Below are 24,785 nucleotides of genomic sequence, written 5' to 3'. Positions count from 1 at the left end.
ACATAGTGAGTTGAGAAGTGTTCTATCGTCTTACATTTTCTAAAAGAGTCTCTATAAAATTGAAATCATGTCTTCTTTAAATGTTTGGTATAATTCATGACTGAAACCATCTGGGCTTGGAGTTTTTCTTGTAGAGAGTTTTTATAATAAATACCTTCATTGAGCTATAGTTTATATACTGTACCGTAGAATTTACCCATTTCGGTGTCCAGTTCAATGATTTTTAATAAATTTTCAGAGTTATGCAACCATTTTTAGAAGGGATCCAGAAAGATCCCTTGTACCCATTTATAGTCAATCCCAGTTTTTACTTCTGGTTCCAAGCAACCACTGCATAGGGAGGTTCAGATAAATCCAATTTCTCTGATACAAGTCTATTTATATTTTCTGTTTGATCTTGTGTCAGTCTTGGTAACTTGTATTTTTCAAGGACTTTATATTATTTAAATTGTTAAATTTATTGCTATAAAGTTGTTCATAATAATTTATCTTTTTGGTGTCTGTAGACTTTCTAGTGATATCTACTCATTCATTTCTAATGTGGTAATTGGTGTTTATTCTGTTTTATCCTAGTCCAGTCTTGCTAGGGGTTTATTAATTTTATTAATCATTTTAAATAACCAACTGTTGGCTTTGGTTATGTTCTTTAATGATTGTTTTGTATTTCATTGTTTTCTGTTATTTATTATTTCCTCTTTTTACCTATTGTGGATTTGCTTTGTTCATACTGTTAGGTTGAAACTTAAATCATTGTTTTGGAGCCTTTTTTCCTTTCTAATATAAACATTCAAATTTAAATTTCACTCTAAGCACCTACAACTTGAGCTGCACTTCACAGATCATTGTATTTTAATTATTGTTTAGTTCAAAGTGTTTTTAATTTCCCTGGTAATTTCTTCTTTGATCCATGGGTCATTAAAAATGTTTAAAATATACTTTCCAAATATTTGGTCCTTTTCTAGATACCTTATTGTTCGTGATTTCTAACTTAGAGAGTATCTTTGGTAAGATTTCAGCCCTTTGAAATCTGAGATTGTTTTATTTATACCTCAGCATATGCTGTATCCTGTTTAACTTTTCATGTGTACTTGTAAAGAATATATATTCTATAGTTATTGAGTGTAGGTTTCTTACATGTCAATCAGGTGAGGTGATGATGGTGTAGTGCAGATTTCTGTATTCCTGCAAATTTTTGTCTAATTGTTAGGGTCTTAAAAGTCTCTAAGATTGTACATTTGTGTTTTTTCTGTTGGTTCTGTCAGTTTTTGCTTTATGGATTTTGAATTTGTCGTTAGGTGAATTCATATTTATAATTATGTCTTTCTGATTTATTAACCGTTTACTTGTATCAATTTTCATTATAAAATGTCACTTTTCCCCCCTTTTTCCGCTCCCTCCCCCCACTCCAGTTCAAGCCATTGTTTCTCAGTCCAGTCTAGTGTGTAGGACACGCTGGTATTATGAGTCTTGCGCTCCCCCAGGCTACCCACTCACAGCAGCTCTCTGCTATCTCTCAGGCTATCTGTGGCTGCTCAGGGAGAGCCATTGTTCACTATCTTAGCTGCAAAGGGCGCAGCTTACTGGCCCATGTGGTAATCGAACTAGCCACCTGGGCGTTAGTTAGGAGCACAGCGCTCCAACCACCTGAGCCACTGGGCTGGCCTCAAAAATGTCACTCTATTCTGGTAATGCTCCCTGCTTTGAAGTCTAGTTTGTCTGATATTAATATAGCCATTTTAACTTGCTTATAATTAGATCTTATATGATATATTTCTCTCCATCCTTTTATATTTAACCTTTCGTGGGGTGTCTGTGTGCACGCACATCTGTGCATACACTCATGCATGTGCACATGGATATGTTTGCTTTAGGGATTATAATATGTATCTTTTGCTTATTACAAATATTTAATGTTACTATTGCCTTATACTGACTCCAATAAGATGGACCTCCAACATGATGTTGAATAAGAGTGGTGACAGTAGACATCCTTGCATTATTCCTGATCTTAGAAGGAAAGCATTTAGTTTTCCACTATTAAGAATATTAGTTGTAGATGTTTTGTTGATATGCTTTATCAGGTTAAGGAAATTGCCTGCTATTCTTAGTTTGCCAATAGTTTTTATCATGAATGTATGATGAATTTTATTAAATGTTTTTTCTGCATCAATTGATTTAATCCAGTATCTTTTCTTCTTTACTGAGTTCATATTGTGAATTAACACTGATTGATTTTTTTGAATGATGAACTAGCCTTGCTTTCCTGAGATAAAAGCCCACTTGGTCATGATGCATTGCCCTTTTTACATTTTGTTGGACTGGTTTGCTAAATTTTTTTTCATTGGGGGATATTAGGGAACAGTGTGTTTTTCCAGGATGTCAAGTCGGTGTTTTATCAATCTAGTTGTGGGGGGGTGCAGCTCAGCTCCAAGTCAAGTCGTTGTTTTCAATCTAGTTGTGGAGCGCGCAGCTCACTGGCCCATGTGGGGACTCAAACTGGCAATCTTGGTGTTATGAGCACCGCACTCCAACCATGGAGCCAACCGATTGCCCATTGGCGGCTCAGCTCCAAACACAACCCGTTTTCAATCTAATTGTGGAGGGTGCAGTTCACTGGCCCATGTGGGAATCAACCCATCAACCTTGTTAAGAGCCCGCACTCTAACCAACTGAGCCATCCGGCCACCCTGCTAATTTTTTTTGAGGTTTCAATATTTTATTCAAGTTTTATTTTAAGCACTTGAAAGGGAGAAACTAATTCCACACAAAACGGAAGGCTCTAAAATGTACCCATTAAACTGCTAAAAAATAAACAGAGTGGTGAGAACAAAACAGAAATCTAATTTATGTTCCAAATGTCGTCACCATGTGATTACAGTCACAGAGTCTCTTCCCAACTTGTAGCCGGAGCTTTTAGAAGCTATTTCATTTTCTGGTGCAAGGGCAGAAAACCACAGCATGAGAGGGAATTAAGTCCTAAATTATTGGCTTCATCACATCCACCTTCTCCACCCCAAAATGGCACAAAAGAAACAACTACCACACTCTGTAGACTTTTAGTGTAAAAGACTTTTAGTATAAAAGAGGTGATGGACAGGGGTGGAAACGGGTCATGAAGATCTGTCTAAAAAAGTCCCTTCAGATGAGTTTCTTCACGCATCAGTGAGCCTCTCTCAATTAGGATGGGAAACCACGGTTCAATTCTCACAAAGTCACAATTTCATTCATTTACACAATACAAATTTACAGTGTTTACAAATCATCATCTTCCACTTACAGCCATTTCTGGATAAAAAAGAAACCTAACATCTCTAGAGGGGGCCACCAAGTTCCCCCCAAGTCGACATGTGAAAGGACCTTTTTTGGAACTGGGTTTCTTCTATGTCCCTGAAAGGGTAACTCTTTAAACCTGAATCATCTTTAACATGGATGTCTAACATGATATTTAGCAACACTTGCATCTCAGACATACAACATTAAAAGGTACATTGAATTCTGAAGGTAGCTATGCTGCAAAATAGTTTAAAACTAAAGAATTGTACAGTATTTGTTTATACTTGAAGTTCCAGTCCTAGACCAAGCTTGTGGCCGCCAGTGGTGACATTCTTGCCATCCAGCAGAGCTGACAGCATCAGTTTGATACTTGGCTTTGGGCTGGAGTGTATCCTAAACATACCAGGCTGGAGTTGTTCACTTTAGCCGGGAAGCAGGCGTCAGGGTCCATCTGATACTTGGCTGCTATTTCGAAGTGAGTGTTACTGTTTCCTGCTGTTCAGGCGAGATTAGCAGTGGTCTTTAATTTTTCATTCACCTGATAAATGGAGCCACCAAACTCTGTCCTGTCATTTACATTAGTGTGAAGCTGGAATTCATCAGGCTTGTAGCCAACTGAAAAGTTGCTCTGGATCACTTGAGACTTTGCAGTCTCAGAATTCATCTGGTAGCCAGCCAGCCAGAGCACCCCAGATTGAAGGCCCTGGAATGTTGAAATCCACATCGCAGTTCAGGTTTATGTGCTCCTGCTTGTACCTTTTCTTGATTTTAGCATCCCCCCCGCCCCAGCGTTTGGTGTGAAGGATGCATCGAAAGTCAGCTTCGGTCCACGTGCAAGCTGATCTTCCACAGTAATCTCCATGCCTCGTGTATTGTCAGTGTTCTGTTTCTCCGTAAACGGCAGACCACACTCAGTCCATCTGAACTTGGTTTCCAGACGGCCTGTGCTTTGGTGGTCTCACTGTTGGCTGAACCTGAGCTTGTAAATTGCAGTCCATTCTCAGATTTTCTTTTCAAATCGAGTTTTATTAAGCCAAATCCAATAGCCCTTGGTGAAGACGTCCCTGGCAGATTTGCCAAATCCAGCATACGTGGGAAGCACAATCATCTGCTCAGAGGCAGTGGCTGTGGGCTCAGCAGCAGCTGGATTTGCTAATATTGTTTTTGTGATTTTGCATATATATTCATGAGGGATATTGGTCTGTGTTTTTTTTCTTTAATAACGTTGGTTTTGGCATTATGGCCTCTTAGAATGAGTCGGGAAGTACTTCTTCCTCTTCTAACTTCAGGAAGTGTTTGCAGTATTGTTTCTTCCTTAAATTTTTAGTAGAATTCAGGAATGAAGCCATCTCAGTTTGGAATTTTCATTATTGGAGAGTTGTAAACTATGAACTCATTTTCTTTGACAAATATTGGACTATTCAGGTTATCTGTTTCTTCTTGATTGTGTTATGGAAGTTGTATCTTTCAAATAATTTCATTTCTTTGAAGTCAAATTGATGGACATACAGTTTTTCTTAATATTTCCTTTAGATCTTTTGAATGTTTTCTGGTACCAGTTCTAATGTGTGGATTTCTTTCCACATACCTCCAAGTAACTATCTGACACCAGCTGGGTGTCCTACAGTGTAAGTCAATTCTGACACTATCTACCCAGAGGTAGCATCAGATTCCACAGGTTAAGGGCTCAGTCCTACAGCCCTCCCCCACCCTCCTCATTTCAGATACCAATCTCAAGTCCAGGTTGTCACCTGGGCTTTTGACCTAATGGCTATTGATTGGAGGTTTCCATGACTACCCGCCCCCCCCCCCCCAGGTTCACTTAATTTGCAGAGCAGCTCACAGAACTCAAAAAATTTTTACTTACTGGATTGCTGGTGTATTATCAAAGAATATAACTCAAGAATAAGCAGCTGAAGGAGATACATAAGGCAAGGTATGGAGAAGAGCATGGAGCTTCTATGTTCTGTAAGCACAGCACTCTCTCCAAATCCCTACATGTCCACCAACCTGGAAGCTCTCCAACCCCATCCTTTTGGGTTTTATGGCGGCTTCGTTACATACATGATTGATTAAATCATTGGCCATTGGCGATTGAGCTCAACCTGCAGCCTCTCTTCTCTCCTCAGAGGTGGGACAGGACACCCCTGAAAGTGCCAACCCTCTCATCATATGGTTGGCTCCACTGCAACCAGTCCCCATGTTCAGGTGCTTTCCTAAAGTCACCTCGTTAACGTAACAAAGACACCTTTATCTATCTCATCACTTAGAAAATTCAAAAGGTTTTAGGAGCTCTGTGCCAGAAGCAGGACAAAGACCAAATACATATATCTTCTTATAAATCACAGTATCATAGTCTGTAAAGCCTAGAGTGATATCTCCTGTTTCATTGATATTGATATGGGTAATTGTTGTCATTCTGTCATTCTGCTTTGAGGTTTATTAATTGCATTGATCAAAGAATCAGTTTGGTTTCCTTGATTAATTTCATAAGGTCTTGTTTTCATTGATATTTCTCTATTATTTTTCTATTTTCCATTTAATTTATGGACTTATCCTTATTATTTCCTTCTGCTTTGAGTTTAATTTCCTCTTTTTCTTCTAGTTTCTTAAGATGGAAACCTAGATCATTAATTTGAGATTTTTTTCTAGTATACGTATTTAAAGCTTTAAATTTCCCTCTAAATATTGTTTTAATTACATCCCACAAATATTTTGTTTTAATTTTATTGTCATTCAATTCAAAATACTTTCTAATCTCCCTTGTGACTTCCTCTTTAACCTTAGGATTAATTATAAGTTTGTATTTGATTTTCAAATACTTGGGGATTTCCTAGTTATCTTTCTGTAATTTCATTGCATTTTAATTTTGTTATGGATAGAGAACATCCTTTGTATGATTTTAGTCTTTTAAATATTTCTTACGGTTTATTTTATAGCCAAAAATGTGGTCTGTTTAGGTGAATGTTTCACATGTACCTGAGAAGAATGTACATTCTGCTGTTATTGGGGCAAGTATTCTATAAAATGTCAGTTAGGGACAGCACAGAAATGGCAGTGTGGGGAGCACTTTTTGAAATCTCCCCTGGAAGTTACAAGAAATTAAACAGCTATAATTAACACCTGTCTTCTTCAAACTCTTCCAACAAATTGAAAAAGAAGTCCTAACTCATTTTATGAGGCCAACATTACCCAGACACCAAAACCTGATAAGGATAACACAAAAAAAGAAAATTACAGACCGATATCTAATGAATACAGATGCAAAAATCCTAAACAAAATTCTAGCAAATCGAATACAACAATGCGTTAAAAAGGTTATACATCATGATCAAGTGGGGTTCAACCCCATATGGTTCAACATATGCATATCAATCAGTGTGATATACCACATAAACAAAATAAAAGATAAAAATCATATGATCATATCAATAGATGCAGAAAAAGCATTTGTCAAGATACAACATCCATTTATGATTAAAACAATAAAATGGTTATAGAAGGAAAATAACCTTAACATAGTAAAGGCCATATGTGACAAACCCTCAGCTAATATTATAATTGACGGTGGAAAAACTGGTCATTTGCTCTACATTCAGGAACAAGACGGGTTTGCCTGGTATCACCACTATAACTCAACACAGTATTAGAAGTCCTAGCCAAAGCAATCAGGCAAGTGAAAGAGAGAAAAGGCATCTAAATTGGGAATGAAGTTGTTAAATTATCATTTTTTGCAGATGACATGATTCTTTATATAGAAAACCGTAAAGACTCTACCAAAAAGCTATTAGAAATAATAAATGAATACAGTAAAGCTGCCGGCTACAAAATCAATGTACAGAAATCCATTGCATTCCTACATACTAACAGTGAAATTTCAGAAAAACGAATAAAAACAATTCCTTTTGCAATTGCAAAAGAATAAAATACCTAGGAATAAATAAAGGATGTGAAGGGCCTATACACTGAAAACTATAAGACATTTTTAAAAGAAATTGAAGAATATGGAAAGACATTCCATGTTCATGGATTGGAAGAATCAACATAGTTAAAATGGCCATATTACCCAAAGAAATATACAGATTTAATGCAATCCCCATCAAAATCCCAATGACATTTTTTAAAGAAATAGAACTAAAAAATTCATCAGATTTGTATGGAATCACAAAAGACCCCAAATAGCCAAAGCAATCCTAAAAAAAAAAAAAAGAATAATGCTGGAGGTATCAGACTTCCTGACTGCAATTTATACTATAGAGTGACAGTAATGAAAACAGCATGGTATTGGCAGAAAAACAGACACACAGAACAATGAAATAGAATTCAAAACCCAGAAATAAGCCCACATAAATATGAACAGATAATTTCGACAAAAGAGCCAAAAACATACAATGGAGAAAAGAAATTCTCTTCAATAAATGGTGGTGGGAAAATTGGAAAGCTACATGCAAAAAGAATGAAACTAGTCTGTCACCATGTACCAAAATTAACTCAAAGTGGATCAAAGACCTAAACATAAGACCTGAAACAATAAACTGCATAGAAGAAAGCATAGGTACTGAAATTAGGGACCTTGGGTTCAAAGAGGATTTTATGAATCTGACCTCAAAGGCAAGGGAAGTAAAAGAAAAAATAAATGAATGGTACTAGAGCAAACTGAAAAGCTTCTGCACAGCAAAAGAAAGCATCGACAAAACAAAGAGGCAACCAATTGAATGGAAGAAGATATTTGCAAACAACTCCTCCAATAAGGGGCTAATATGCAAAATATATAAGGAACTCACAACTCAACAAAGAGACGAACAATCCAATTTAAAAATGGGCAGAGGACATGAACAGAAACTTCTCCCAATAAGACATACAAACTGCTGACAGATAATATGAAAAATGTTCAACTTCACTAGCTATTAGGGAAATGCAAATCAAAACCACACCTGTTAGAATGGCTATCATCAAGACAAGTAATAACAAATGTTGGAGAGGCTGTGGAGAAAAAGGAACTCTCATACACTGTTGATGGGAATGCAGATTGGTGCCGCCGCTATGGAAAACACTATGGCGGTTCCTCAGAAAATTAAGAATAGAATTACCAGCAATCCCTCTCCCAAAAAAATCTGAAAACATTTATCCATAGATATATGTACTCCGATGTTCATTCACAGTGGCCAAGACATGGAAACAACCGAAGTGTCTTTCGATAGGTGACTGGATAAAGAAGTTGTGGTATATATACACAATGGAATACTACTCAGCCATAAGAAGAGATGAAATACTGCCATTTGCAACAACGTGGATGGATCTGATAGTATTATGCTAAGTGAAATAAGTCAGACAGAAAAAGTCGAGAGCCATGTGACTTTAATCATATGTGGGATATAAAACTGAAGGCAACAAAAGAACAAGACAAAGAAATAAAAACTCATACACGGACAACAGTTTAGCTGACTCTGGGTGGTGAACACGTAATGGAGCATATAGATGATGTATTATAGAATTGTACACTTGAAACCTATGTAGTTTTATTGACCCTTGTCACCCCAATAAATTTTAATTAAAAAAACCCGTCAGGTCAAGTTTAATTGCAGTTCTGCTCACATCTTGAATATCCTTATGGATTTTTTGTCTGCTTGTATCAATTATGAAATAGGAGTGTTAAAGCCTCCAGCTATAATTTTGGATTTGTCTATTTCTGCTTTCAGTTTTGGCTTCATGTATTTTAAAGCTCTGCTGTTAGGAGTTTACACATTTTAGATTGTTATGTTTTCTTGGTGAATTGTTGAATTTTCTTGGTAATCAGTTTAGCCTTATATACTATCCCTTTCTTTATCCTTGGTAATATTCCTTGTTTTGAAATATACTTTGTCTAACACTAATAATAGCCACTCTGACTTTCTTTTAATTAATGTTTGCTTGATATATCTTTTTCCATCCTTATGCTTGCAACCTCTCTCTCTCTTTATAGCTAAAATGGGTTTCTTGTAGTAGATAGCAAATAGTTGGATCTTGCTCTGTTGTCTAGTCTGGCAATCTGTTTTTTTTTTTAATGGAAAATTTCAGTCCATTTACACTTAATGTTTACATTTAATGTGATTGTTGACGTGATTGGACTTGGGTTTGCAATTTAGCTATTTATTTTACTTCAGGTTAGGGAACTGTTTACCATATAAAGTTCCCAGATCAGTGAAAGGTCAAACTTGCAGGCAGGCGTTTTTAAAGACAGCAGTCTTAGGACCGCTGTGTTAACTCTTATCTGCACAATAATCTTATATTTACTTACATATTTACCATTTCCAGTCAGCCTCATTCCTTCTTACAGTCTGATATAGACTGAATGTTTGTGTCCCCCCCCAATTTTCCTCAGTTGAAATCCTAACTCCCAGTGTGATGATGGGTAAGTCGGGGTCTTTGATAGGTTATTAGGGATTAATAAGGGTGCCTGGAGAGCTCCTTTGCCCCTTCTGCCAGAGGACACAGTGAGAATATGACCGTATGAAACAAGAAGTGGGCTCTCACTAGAGACAGAATCTGCTGGTGACTTCATCTTAGACTTCCCAGCCTCCAGAACTGTGAGAAATAAATGTCTGTTATTTATAAGCCATCCAATTTATTTTGCACTCGCCGTCTGACCTTTCTGAGACAAGATCCAAATTACCTCTAGTGTCATTTCTATGACCATGAAGAACTTACTTTAGCATTTCTTGTAGTGCAGGTCTACTGGTGATGAATTCTGTCAAGTTTTGTTTATCTCAAATATTTTTATTTCCTCTTCATTTTTGAAGGGTCATTTTATTGAATATAGACTCAGTGTTGAACATCTTTCTTTTAGCACTTTAGCTATTTGTGCCATCGTCTTCTGGTCTCTTTTTTTATTTTTTAATTAAAGACTATTTTTTTAGAGCAGTTTTAGGTTCACTACAAAAATAAAAAGGTATAGAGATTTCCCAAATACACTGTTCCTCCTCACATGCATAGACTCCCCCTTTATCAACATACCAACCAGAGTGGTACTTGTGTTACAATTTCAGAACAACCTACATTGATTTACTTATCATAATTATCCCAAATCCATAGTTTACATTAGGGTTCACTCTTGGTGTTGGACATCTATGGGTTTGGACAAATGTATAATGACACGTAGCCATCATTATAGTATCATCCAGGGTATTTCCACTGCCCTAAAAATCTTCTGTACTCTGCCTGTTCCTCCCTTCCCCCATCCTCCAACACTTGGTAAATACTGATCTGTGTTTTCTTTTTACCGTGTCCATAGTTTTACTTTTCAAAAATGTCATACAGTTGGAGTCTACAATACTCATATGTAGCCCCTTCAGATACTCATATGTACTTATATGTAACCCTTCAGACTGGTTTCTTTCAATTAATAATGTACATTTAAGTTTTCATGTCTTTTCATGGCTTGATAGCTCATCTTTTTAGCTCTGAATGATACTCCATTGTCTAGATGTACCAGTTTATCTATTTACATACTGAAGGACATCTTAGCTGCCTCTAACGTGTAGCAATTATGAGTAAAGCTTTTATAAACATCCATGTACAGGTTTTTGTGTGAACATGTTTTTAGCTCATTTGAGTAAATACCAAGGAGCACAATTATTGGGTTATCATGGTAAGAGTATGTTTAGTTTTGTAAGAAACTGCTACACTGTCTCCCAAACTGGCTGTGCCATATTGTATCCCCACCAGCAATGAGTGAGAGTTCCTGTTGTTCCACATCCTTGGCAGTCTTTGGTGTTGTCTTGTGTTCCAGATTTGGGCCATTCTAATATATGTATAGTGCTATCTCATATTAATTTGCATTTCCCTGATGACTAATGTGGAGCATCTTTTTATATGGTTTTTTGCCATCTGTTAATCTTCTTTGGTGAGGTGTCTATTAAGGTTTTTCACCATTTTTTTTAAAAGATTTATTGGGGAAGGGGAACAAGACTTTATTGGGGAACAGTGTGTGCTTCCAGGACTTTTTTCCAAGTCAAGTTGTTGTCCTTTCAGTCTTAGTTGTGGAGGGCGCAGCTCAGCTCCAGGTCCAGTTGCCGTTGCTAGTTGCAGGGGGTGCAGCCCACCATCCTTTGCGGGAGTCGAACCGGCGACCTTGTGGTTGAGAGGATGCACTCCAATCAACTGAGCCATCCGGGAGCTCAGTGGCAGCTCAGCTCACGGTGCCGTGTTCAATCTTAGTTGCAGGGGACGCTGCCCACCATCGCTTGCGGGACTCGAGGAACTGAACTGGCAACCTTGTGGTTGAGAGCCCACTGGCCCATGTGGGAATCGAACCGGCAGCCTTCGGGGTTAGGAGCATGGAGCTCTAACCGCCTGAGCCACCGGGCTGGCCCCTTTCACCATTTTTTAATTGGATTGTTCATTTTCTCATTGTTGAGTTTTAAGAGTTCTTTGTATATTTTGGATAATAGTCCCTTATCAGAGGTATCTTTTGCACATATTTTCACCCAGTCTGTGGCTTATCTTCTTATTCTCTTGATGTTATCTTTCACTGAGCATTAAGTTTTTAATTTTAATAAAATCAAACTTATTAATGATTTCATTCATGGATCATGCATGCCCTTTTTTAGTGCTATAAATACTAAAAAGTCATTCCTATATTCAAGGTCATCCAGTTTCTCTCCTATTGAATCTGTCAAGAGTTTTATAGTTTTGCATTTTACATTTAGGTCTATAATCTATTTTGAGTTAATTTTTTTTGACGGATGTTGGATCTGTGTCTAGATTAATTTCTTTCCCATGCAGCTATCCAATTGTTTCAACACCATTTGCTGAAAAGAGAATCTGCTCCATTGTATTGCCTTGTTTCCTTTGTCAAAGGAAATACTATATTTATATGAGTCTATTTCTGGGCTAACTATTCTGTTCCATTGTTCTATTTGTCTCTTCTTTTGCCAGTACCACCCTGTCTTGATTATTGTAGCTTTATAGTAAATCTTGTAGTCAGGTAGTGTCAGTCCTCCAACTTGGTTCTTCTTCAATATTGTGTTGGCCATTCTGGGTCTTTTGTCTCTCTCTATAAATTTTAAAATCAGTTGGTATATATAATATAACTTGCTGGGATTTTGATTGGGATTACATCTGATCTATAGATCAAAAGAAATTGTTGGGAGAAACTAACATCTTGACAATATTTAGTCTTCTTATCCATGAACATGAACTATCTCCACTTATTAGTTCATTTATTTTTTTCTGGGTAGTATACTTGAAGTTTAGTTTATTACTTTTAAGTTAGGACCTCAATTGGCTAATGTGTACCATATATATTTTTAAATTTCAAATCTATCCTTTTTTTTTCAGGTCATAAATAAGGTCCATCTTAAGGCAAATCATGTTATAAAGAGAGATGTTGATGAACATTTAAGAATCAAGACTGTCTATGATAAAAGTATTGAAGAGTAAGTACCTCATTTTGTCATCTTTGATACTAAGAATCAAACTATTAAAGATATTTTTATCTGTTATCTGAAGTTCCATAGATGGAAGTAGGTGCCAATGCACCTTCAAGAGTATATTAAGCTAAATATGCTTCTTTTAGTATGGAAAGATCATGGCCATGGGATATAATTAAAATCTATACATCATGAATAATTTGAACAAAACGAATGTGGATCTACTTGGATGTGATCAATAACAGACCTGGAAGACACCTGGTCAATAAGTATTTGGAAGAAAAATAAGAGGAAGTGCTAATATATACAATAATAAGAACATTTACAAAATTATTAACCAGAGAGATGATATGGTCTAATTTTTTATTAAGTATAAGAGGGGTTCAAAAATCAGATAAATTATGAATCTCTAGTAGTTTATGAAAAGCTATTGAGGGTAGTTGATGTCTTTTCTTAACCTTAACTTCCCAAATGAATGAGATAACATGACCATGTCTAGTGTTGTGCTTTGATACAGAGTAAACTCTCAAATGCTCATTGAGGTAAATTGAGATTTTAGGGGATTGATATTGTATGCTTCCACAAAGCATTCCTTGGGGCTCCTGCCAGCTATATTCTGAACAAATGAGACAGTGCTCTGCCCCCGCACGGCAATTCTCATGTTTATGTCATCATTTTCAGGTTGCTCCCTGAGAAAAGATACCTTGTAAAGGTATGTAATAAATACTCATGGCTTGAATTGAATACTTCAATGGGTGCATTTTATTGTATATACATTCTACTTAAGAAAAGAAACATATATACATGACTGGTTTGCGAATTACTGAATAAAAAGTGTTGGTAGGTAGTGAATTGACAAATGTATTTATCATTTTCACCAAAGGTGTCTTTGTGATGCACTCACAAAAACTCTGTCCATATTTGATATTAAATTAATCTTCTCATTTTCTTACTTGTTCTCTTAAGTTTTGGGAGAGCAGAGCATGCTGAGGATAGGGTGAAAAAGATGATTTTTTTAAATACTTTGAGAACACCATTCTCTTGGTGGAAATGCTTATTCTCCTGAAGACTAATTGGCCTGATAGTATGACATGCCAAAGTTGTTTATAGAAGTGCTAACCTCATCAGTTTTTTTAAACTATTACCGAGTCACTCATGCATTAAGCCAATTTGTCATGGTCCACAGAAATAAGTGAGGTTAAAGTAAATCTTCTAAACATAAGTTTTCTACACATAAGCTACCTTAAAGTTGGAATCAACTAAATCGGTCTCAAATTTGAAGTAATTTAGATTAATAGTTGAGATTTATGTTTTCTAACATTCTATTTAAATAGAGGTAGGAAAGGAAGTTTCCCTCTATAGTGTTCTTTCCTCAAACTCAACAAGAAAATGAGGAAATTCCTTTGCTCCTAGACTTCTTCTCTCCCCTCCTCCTTGCCACACAACCTTTGACTAACTAGTATCTGTATTGCAGAATTGTAAGGCTTTTCCCTTTTTTCCCCTCAGTCATTAATCGCCGGTGCTTACTTGTTTTAAATATAATTTATACTTTGACTGTAATTTTGACTGGTTTTTTTTTTCACCTTTTATTTAGAACAAACTTTTTCCACAAGCTATTTCATATTTAGAGAAGACTTTTCAGGTCCGTAGACCTGCGGGCACTATCTTACTTAGCAGGTATGTCACATTAAACACAGACATGTTCTTCAGTCCCTTAGTACTCTGCCCTCTCCATTCTGCTACCAGTATGGCAAGTTAGGAAATTTCCACTAGGATATTTTATTATGCTTTTCTTAGAGACCAAAGTGCAAGTTATTTTAAAAGAATATAAAAGCTCCTGCTGGGTAATCCCTCTTTTCCTGATTTTCCATTACGAGGTGACCTACTGGATCTTCGCCTAGGGTGTAGTTGTCCCCTGTTTACTACCTCCCCCTTCTCCCTCGTTTATTTGTCTACAGTACTGGCTGTATGAAATATTTGGGTGTTTGAAAACCCAGATCAGAGGATTTCTCATGGAACCAAAATTCTTTCTTAGTCCACTTTTCTAACTAAAATAGTAATTATTAATGAACTAATGGCAGCTACTAGTTTTTTACAATGTCTTTGACTGCTGTGAACTATTCTTTCGTTTTTTTTTTTTTTTGTAATTAAACTTTGATGTGCAAATTAACTGAAGACAATGTGCAACAAACCAATACCTACGGAAGGAAAATGATCCCCATAGATACTGTACTGGGGAATGTGCCAAGCATACAAAATGCGGCCCGATTATAGTGCCTGAAGATCACCTCCAGGTAATTCAGCCTGCTCTTAGCAATGTTTTTATTCTTTAGGGAAAACGGGGGAGATTTTGAATCTGTCACCAAAAAGTATTTATAGACTAACGTTCAAAAGCTCCATTATCCTACCAAAAGTAATCACAGTATGCTGATTTTATTCTTTCATTAATTTTTAAATGAATTTAATGATATTTTCTTTACTTTTTAATTTCTTTTTTCAATTTGTCTCTGGGGCTGCTGAATCATTTCAGCTTAGAACTTTATCCTCCAAAACATCTTTTAGCAGGTATATACCTCAGTATTTTTGAAGGACAATTTGATATTATCTCTTAAAATAAAAACATCTAGGCTTCAACCCAACCTAGAAATGTATTCCATAAAAACACTTATAACTCTGTGTAATATATGTTCAAGGATACTCTTTGCAAAACTATACGTATGCCTATATTAGTTAAATTATGGTATAAGCATGTAATAGAATACTATGCAGCTATTGAAGAATGAGTAGATCTCTATATATTGACTTGGAAAGATATTTCAGATCTTAAATGAAAAAACAATTGTCAATCAGTATGTGTAGTTAGCCTATTTTATTTAAAAATTATAGTCAATTCAGTTTTCAATAAAGCTGAAATAAAAATAACATTTTTAAAAAGTATATACACACATATAATAAAAATCTATGAAACATTCTGGAGGTATATACACATTAAAAAATCTGGACACATAGCAAAATGTTAATGGTTTCTTTAAGAGTTGGATTGTGGGGGACTTTTCTGTGGTAAATTATGTACCAGTACGAGTATTTTTATAATGTTCTGATATTTCATAGTAAGCATATATTATATCAGAAAAAAGATAAAAATTTTAAATGTATCTATCAGAAAACCAATTTATTATACATATACCTTTGAAAATATGACTATTGCTATAGTTGTTTTTCTGTATTGAACTGTGTTCTCTCATTATGGATAGAAAATGAGTTCATTACTGAACACTGACTTTGTAATCAAAATTAAGCATATGTTTAGATGAAGTTTACTTTGTGATTTTTTTTTTCTTAAGGTATTTGAAGCTTAGTAAAGGCTTTTAGTGCCTGTGTATTGGCATTAATACAACTAACTTACTCAGCTTTCATTTCTTTTCTCAAATTTCTTAAGCGTATAAAGGGTTGTAGAGACACATTTAAAAATTAAAACAACTTGTTAATTACATATTCATCTCTTTTCCTAAGACATTAGAAGCATTTCCTAAACATTTAGAAATACATTTCTTTGCTTTTTTCCTAAGATATTTTTTGTTTGTTTTTAATTCTCTTGGATTTTCCAAATTCTGCTTCCTACTTCTTGGGAATCCTGATTTTAAAAAATAAATGAATGATCTATCATGGGAAAGAACACTTAAAAATCACAACTTTGAGTAATACCAACTATTGATAGGTTAAAGTAATTGAATTTAAAAATTATAAATACATATGTTAGAGAAACAAGAGAAAATGAAATGAAATGAAATGGGGATTTCTAATTTTTCTCTGTGTAAGTATTACTTATGTTTAAAAAAAATCACAACTTACTGATTTGTTAAATTTATAATTTGGAGATTATGATTGTTTAGGAACTTTTTGATAGAAGTTCTCTAAAAAACAGACATTAGAGAGACTAAATAAGATTTGCTTAGAAAACTAGAAACAAGGGTAATATAAGATGACTTTAACTTTTTTACCTTATATCCTTTTGTACTACCGTGATTCCCCAAAAATAAGACCTAGCCGTATCATCAGCTCCAATGAGTCTTTTGAAGCAAAAATTAATATAAGAACCGGTATTATATTATATTATATTATATTTATTATATTATATTATACCTGGTCTTATATTATATTAAAATAAGACCCAGTATTATATTATGTTATGTTATATTATATTGTATTATTATATTATATTATATTACCCGGTCTTATGTTATATTAAAATAAGACCAGGTCTTATGTTAATTTTTGCTCCAAAAAACACATTAGAGCTGATGTCCGGCTAGGTCTTATTTTCGGGGAAATACGGTATTTGAATTTTTAACAAGATACATGAATAAATTTATAATAGGAAATATGTTTATATTAAATAAAAATGTTTATTATTTTTTAATTAACTGCAGATTCATAGGAAGTTGCAAAAAAATGTGTAAAGAAGCCCCTTATAACTTTCACCTAGTTTCGGGGTTTAAAACCTTTTGTGTTTCTTTTTTGCATACTGGTTGGCTGCCCTTTATAGATAGTAATTGTTTGTTTTAAGTAACACTATAGATTTATGATCATTTTACATAAAGTAGAAATTTTAGTAAAATGAATTTAAAATTAGAGACAGGATGTGAGTAGCGGAAGGTATGGATTTTGATAAAAGTTGAGAGATAATAAATAAAAATTAAATTATATGTATTTAGAGTGTGGATTCACTGTAAATTAAAAGTCCCCACAGCTAACCTTGTCTCTGGTCTGATTTTCTGTTGCCCTCCATGGGTACAGCAATGCAGGGTCTGCCGTGGGGGTAAGTGGTTCTGTGGAGCAGTGGGTGTGCCAGATCAAGAGGGCGTCCGGGATGCTGACTTCGTTCTTTATGTCGGTGGTCTGGCCACTGAGAGGTGCAGCCATGAGAACATAATCTCTTACGCAGCCTATTGTCAGCAGGAAGCAAAAATGGACAGGTAAACTTTCTACTGAGACTTACTTCTCAAAGCAAAAATGGACAGGTAATCCTTCCCCTGAGACTTACTTCCCAAGACCTAATGTGGGAACTCTTCAAACAAAGTATATTAGAAGTGTTTAGAGTACAGGAAGTTTGCATTTGCCAGATTGCCTCCTGTAGTAAGAAACGGCACACTGCTTGGAGGGGGTAGGGCGGGGAGTGGGGGAAGTCAGGTTACGGATTGTTACCTATGTGGTAATGCCAGTACCAACTCCAAAGAAAAAGTGTACTGTCAAGAGAATTTTCTTTGGAAGTGAATACCTCTGAGGAAACAATTTGAACTTTAATTTTAGCATGTCTGTGCTAAGCTGTAAGATGTTAAAAATAACTGTTCATCTAATTGTCATATCATTTGATAGGTCCTTCACTTAGCTAAATTATCACTTAAAAATTTAGAGTCCTCTTTTTTACTTACAAAAGGTTTTTCTGGTGGTGAAGCAAATGTGAAATGAAAGTCATTAACTGTGCAGAAGATTGCCTGCCATACCCCAGACATACCAATTAAAGGCAGTAGAAATGCTGCATCTCAATAGGTTGTATGTAACATTCTTAACTCTGGGAGAGTTCATGTGACCAGTTCATGCACACGTAAGGACCATTGCTGAGATCCTGAACATTCATTTATCTGTGAAGCCTTGCTGACTTTAAAGAGCTGTTGCACATCCATTGATATATAATTCATTTAAGGAAAATAATGAAATTATTTGTTGAACCAAGTAGTCATACAAAGGAAACACTGGTATGTGCTTCAGAATTATGCTATCAGTACTGAAGATGGTGAGGTCAAAATCAGCATCATGAATTATGAAAAACGGTGTTACCGTGATACTGTGTAATTGCTGATCCATGAAATTGACTCAAAAATCTTTAGCTTCTGAATGTTGAAAAAGCTTAGAGTCAAATATTGAATGTATTACTGAAGAAGAAAGTGCTATATGTTTTGCAGATATGTATGTAATATTGTTTAATAAAAAGAATATATATATATGTAATAGAGTATTCCCTTTTTCCTGGGAATACCCTATTACATATATATATTCTTTTTATATGTAATGGTGTATTGGTATCAACTATAAACTATAAACTGGCTTGGTATCAACTGTAAACTATAAACTGGTATTAACTATAAACTGTCATTAAATTTGTGATAGTTTATAGTTAATGATGTCTTGGTATCAAGAAAATGTGGTGTTTGAAGTGGTAAATGCATGATAAGTTACTTGATAAAATGAGATACTTTCTTATAGTAGATGACTTTGAAAATATACCTTCATAACAGTAGTGCTGCAAAATCATAAAATCATAGTTCTTTATCTTAACTTGAACTAAACCATGTGGATTGCACGCATGCACACACAATCTCATTTTGAATATACTGTCGAATGTAAAAAGAACATTGTAAAACATTGTACATTATATGAATCCATATTTATTTTAAAAATCTATGTATGTACTTGAATGTGCTAAGGAAAAAGTCAGAAATAATTAGTATTACCAGTTATCCCAAATTGCCCAGGACTACCCTTGTTTTAGCATTGAAAGTCTCATATCCTGGGAAACCACTCAGTCCTGGGCAAACCAGGATGACAGGCCACCCTAAAAATAAAGCAACCCAAACGGTGATAGCAGTTACCTCTGATAGTGAAATTTAGTGGGGGTAGATTGTAAAACAAGAAATTTTCATTTTTTTTTCTTTTTATATTTCTATATTGTTTGGATGGAGATCTATCTATCTATCTATAGATCTATCTATATCTATATATAGATATAGATAGATAGATAGGTAGGTAGGTAGATAGATGGATGGATAGATATGTGTATCTATCTATCTATCTATCTATCTATCTATATATATATATAAATAACTTTTATTGCTTTTTTATAGGAAAGACATGTTAAGGTGAACATCTTATTAGGAATAGAATAACTTCCCTGGGGAAGTGGAGAGAAGGATATAAAGTCCCATGTTGAGATGGGTCTAGATTAGTTCATCTCTTTTCAGCATATAATAATGCTGAAAGTTCCTAAAGTGTCTAATTGTCTTTTGGTGAGAGAATCTAGCGGTGTATGAGTCGTCACACAGATGAGAACCCCATAGCCCAGAGGTACATTTCAGTTTCATGTACTGCTATTTTGTTTGTTTAAAGCTCTTTTAACATTTGGTTCACATTTGATGTCACTGAGGAACTAAAAGAATAAATGTTCTTTATATCAGTGAATACGAAGCTACTCATATATGTCTTCTCATATCTGGGAAAAGATTTTGGTTTCTTCTGAGGAGAATGTTGATGTCTTCGGTTCTGAGTGTTTTTTTGAAGGAAGCGAAACTTTCCTACAAAACTGCTTATTCCATGAATATTTGAGTGCCTAATGTTGCTGGCAGATGAGGTGAACAAAATAGATATGTGTACCTGCTTCATGGAACTTAAAACTACAGAGGGAGAGATGTATTAGTTAAATATACTTACAAATGAATAGGTGGTTTCAAAATGTGACAAATAATTTGTAGGAAAAAAAAACAAGGTGCTGTAACATAAAAGAGAACAAAAGGGGGAAACGTAACATAGATCAACTGGGCAAACAAGTCCTCTTTGAAAAAGTGAAATTTTATGTGTAACCTGAGTATTGATAGGCTTCAGCCAAATAAAGAGGTAGAGAAAGAGCTTTTGTTAAGAAGCCATGCGTACCTGTTGCTTTGGAAGCCACTTGAGTAGATACCGACAGTTTCAGAAAATGCATTGGAGAGGCAGACAGAGCTGTTTTAATATAAATGCTGTAGGAAGTCCATGATCAGTTTTAAGCCTGACAGTGACATCCGTTTTATATATTAGAGGTCACTGGCAATGTTTTGGTAAGTGAATTATATTCATACTTTTTCTAAGTGTAAATTGTTGTTTTCAAGTGTGAAGAAAGTATGTTTTTTATTTAAATAAGGCAAATGTTACTGTGTAAATAGGTGATTATTATTTAGTGAGATCTGTGGTATTGCTGTGGTAAAATGTTAAGGTCGGGGTGGGAGAAAGGACCTTGGGGTTCCTTACCATCGTCGGTTTGCCATAGCTTTTGAAAGACAGATTAGGTGCAGGGTGGAACTGACTGAATTACTCTGGGTACCAGTCAGCTCTTGGACTCTCAGATTCTGGGTGCAGAAGAAGAATAGAATTCTGTAGACTCTAGAACATAACAGAATATGAAAGAAGATAATGGGAAGATGAAGACCTTTATGTGAATGAATGAAAACAGTGTTGGGGCAGGAGAAAGGGCATAGCAAGATGGAGGTAAGAAGGTTCAGCAACTTCAGCAACCTGAATGATTTGCTTATCGTCCTATTATATATCTGGTTTTCCTCTCTACTTACTTGTCTGTCTCTGTGCTTGTAAATATAGTGAAATGCTGACATCAAATATGGATTTCTCAGATAAAAGTGCTAGAATTAGAGTTTTTCAGTTAATTCCTTTTTTGGATATATATTGACATATTTTAAAAATTCACACTATAGTATAATTAACTGACTGGGATACAGGAACAGGGGTTGATTACCTGTGCCATAGGAACACAGAGGTATATATACATTTTCAAGTGAAAGATCGTGAAAGTTAGATATTGTAGTACAAAATGACATTTAATAAGTAGCAAAGAGTTTTTTGAATTTGGGCAGTTTTTGATAGAAAAGTATAGGTTAGTAAATATCATAATACATGTTGCTCTGGAATATAATAAAAAATTCAATGTCTATTTTGACAGGCCAATAGCAGGATATGCTAACCTGTGTCCAAATATGATCTCTACCCAGCCTCAGGAGTTTATTGGGATGCTCTCCACAGTGAAACATGAGATTATTCATGCCCTGGTAAATTTTGCTCTTAACTCTTCTTTTCTTCGTGCCTTGATTTTCTGTTTATTGTGCTCTCGTTTTGATATATATATTTAATTTTAAGATTATCTAGATTCTTAGATTCACGTTCCATAAAACCTAGTTGATTAGGCCTCTGCCAATAGAAAATTTGTAATGATTAGCATAGGGGCTAGGTTGGATTATACTACCTAAAATAATTAAACAAGTAAATCCATTAGGCAAATAGAAGTTTTGAGACAATGATTATGTTTCTTCAGGAAAAAAACTTAGTAGTTTGGAAAAATTCACTTTCCTCCAAAATGACAATTGATATACTAATTATAGATCTTTTCTCCACAGAGATCTCATTTCTAAAAGTCTTCTTGGTCTGTTTAGGCTTTCTGAATTAACACATGCTGATTCAGAACTTCTTCCATTTCCATATTTATCTAAAATACTGAACTTTTACTATATGACTAGGGAATTAAACAAAGTTGCCCAAGACCCTAGGAAATGTTCTCCTGATGCTATTCGTGTATTAGAAAGTAGATGGCAGTAAAATTAAGAGAGAGAATGGATCACACATATCTAGATGTGATTCTTCTTAACTCTACCACTAAAAATCTGTGGTATCTTGTGCACATTACTTAGTCTTTATAAACGTGTTTCATCTGTAAAATGAAGATCATAGTGCATACTACAGTGGATATTTTTTTCTTGAAGATTAAATGAGACAAAACATATAAATGGCTTAGCACCATGCTGTACATATTAAGGTGTAATGAAATTAATGGCTGTTATCTATTAGTTTTATTTAGTGAGCTACCCTGTATGACCTTGAAATGCACGCCTCCATCTTTAAATCAGTGAATACATTAAATAGCTCAGTGAAACTGTAGTGTAACCAGACAACACATATCTTTCACATAAGGAGATTCTAAAATGAATCATCTATTTTCCTTTTATTAAAAACAAATAAGTTGAACATGCTAAATTTGGTGAAAGACAAGCGTCATTCTAAGTAATATTTTAAGCTTTAAGCTTTAAAATCTATAGATACTTGATGAGAGAACCATAGAAAAACAACAGGTTTTAAGACTAGTTCATAAGTGAACATGAATGCAGAGGTCCCAAACATGAGATAAATTAAGGTTGTGAAGATACAATTCGAAAAGAAAAATTCCAATTGGCCAAGAAGGGTATGAGAATGTATTCACGCTTTAGCAGTCAGGTAATCTCAAATTAAAGTGAGACACCATTGAATATAAAAACATGTATCAGAGTTATGCACATTGACTTCAAGGGAGTGGTTATCTCTGGGAAGAGAGGGAGGAGAAAGGGTTTAGGTAATGAGGCTTCAGCAGTATTTACTCTGCAATGCTTTATTTCTTTAAACAAATCTGAAGAAAATATGGGAAAACTCACACCTTAAATCCTCTTAAAGAGGATACATAAGTTTCATTAGATTTAAATTTTATTTTGTGTATTTGAATTATTCTAAAAATTTTGAAAACCTAAGAAATTTTAAGGATTAGTTTAAGTCTCAAAAACCATCTTGGAGGATGGTAAGAATTAAATGTTTAACAACTACAGGTACTCCTTGTAAAGTTAAATATGTTCATAGCTATCAATTACAGTCATCCATGGACTTTGAATACTATTAATAGATAATGCTTCTGAAATATGAGTGCTTAGAAAAATTTTCTGCTTGATAGGGTGGGGAAAAGGTGCATTTAGAATATTATAAAGAATGAGGCAAATCATACTATTTTAGCTTTATATAACTTCAGTGAATTGTATGTTAAAGACTTTAGATTTTGTTAGCTGACTCCATTAAGTGTCCTTTGTATCTTCAGATTAAAAAAGAAGAAGAAATATAGGAATAAAAGAATAATCTGAATTTTAATCATTTTGGCAAGCCTTAAATGACACAGAGGCCACAGTTATGTAAGCAAAGAAATTTGCCAGTAAAATTAAGTGATCATTTATGTTTGTTAGTTATTTGAATGTAAGCTATAACATATTCTCAATGTATAAAACATACATAAAGAGGTAGTTACAAAAGTGCTTTGTTTTAGTTATTAGATTAGGAAAGAAAGCAAGAAAAGAAAAGTTGGGGGGAAGTAGGAGATATCAAATGTCAACTTTTTTTGCCTATTTTCTCATCTTATTTTGGAGGGGAGGAATATAACAATTTATGTGACATAAACATTATCATTAAAATTGAAGACTTCTTAAACTACTCTTTAAAATGTGATTATAAACATACAAATTCACATTATAAAAGTATTCTGGGAATATGAGTGATTTTATATATTACCCTTCTAGCAAAAGAACCATAACTAACATTTTGCTATATATGTTTCTAGTCTTTTTTCTTCAGTGTACACACACACACATGCACATTTCTACTCTTTTTTTTAGTGTTGATAGGTATTAAATGTGGACTTTGGGATCAAAGACTTTGAATTTTTATGAGTGCTCTTAGGATCACACTTCATCGCTCACCCCCCTACTCTAAACTATATTGTTCTCGATAGTAGCATTCCCTGGGTGCAATTATAGAGCTTACTTAGTAAGTTCATGTGAAGATCAACTGTGATAAACACGTTCTTAAACAAATAAATGCATTGTCTATACCACTACTAAAGAATATCTTTGTTACCATTACTTTTGGTTTCCTCGCAATAACCTCAAGTAGTTGGAAATTTAAAATTCACAAATATGGAACACTTCATTGCTGTCCAGTTCCAATATGAGAAGTTCCCGTAGAAGTACTGATGTGGTGCTTTTCTGTGGTTATGTCAGTGTTCTCTCGATAGCAGCACGTTACGTCTATAATCAGAATCGATAGTTTTCACTTTAAGACATTTTGAACTTTTTCTTATAGGGTTTCTCTGCTGGGCTATTTGCATTCTACCATGATAAAGATGGAAATCCTCTAACTTCAAGATCTGAAGATGGTCTCCCACCTTTTAATTATAGGTATTTGTTATTTTTGTTCTTGTTCTCTTTTAGGAGGGTACTAAGACTGGAATCTGAGGATCATGGCATGTTAGGTGCCATAAATAATAATGGCTTTATGGCTAGCCTGAGAAAATTATAGCTATGAAAACAAGATATGGTATTATGATCTCACTTATATGTGGAATCTAAAGAACAGAGTAAATGAACAGGATAATCAGAAACAGTCTCAGAGATATAGAGAAAAAAACTGAGTTGCTAGATGGAAGGGGGTGGGGACGGGGGT

At 34.8% G+C, this 24,785-nt stretch overlaps 1 protein-coding gene and 1 pseudogene across 2 annotated transcripts in view; one reads left to right on the top strand and one right to left on the bottom strand.

The window, feature by feature from the left end:
* The window catches only part of LMLN (leishmanolysin like peptidase), a 68,180-nt gene that overhangs the window by 2,542 nt on the left and 40,853 nt on the right, over nucleotides 1–24,785 (top strand). For both annotated transcript variants that reach the window (XM_033135163.1, XM_033135171.1), the window contains exons 2-8: nucleotides 12,592–12,689; nucleotides 13,365–13,395; nucleotides 14,278–14,360; nucleotides 14,860–14,977; nucleotides 17,481–17,659; nucleotides 21,445–21,550; nucleotides 24,426–24,520. In XM_033135163.1, the coding sequence (XP_032991054.1) occupies nucleotides 12,592–12,689; nucleotides 13,365–13,395; nucleotides 14,278–14,360; nucleotides 14,860–14,977; nucleotides 17,481–17,659; nucleotides 21,445–21,550; nucleotides 24,426–24,520 (710 nt within the window). The remainder of the gene's footprint in view (nucleotides 1–12,591; nucleotides 12,690–13,364; nucleotides 13,396–14,277; nucleotides 14,361–14,859; nucleotides 14,978–17,480; nucleotides 17,660–21,444; nucleotides 21,551–24,425; nucleotides 24,521–24,785) is intronic.
* Nucleotides 3,552–4,381, bottom strand: LOC117037561 (voltage-dependent anion-selective channel protein 1-like; annotated as a pseudogene).

The sequence above is a fragment of the Rhinolophus ferrumequinum genome, chromosome 2 (assembly GCF_004115265.2).
Source record: "Rhinolophus ferrumequinum isolate MPI-CBG mRhiFer1 chromosome 2, mRhiFer1_v1.p, whole genome shotgun sequence".
Taxonomy (NCBI): Eukaryota; Metazoa; Chordata; class Mammalia; order Chiroptera; family Rhinolophidae; genus Rhinolophus; species Rhinolophus ferrumequinum.
This window is presented reverse-complemented; position numbering and strand designations above follow the sequence as displayed.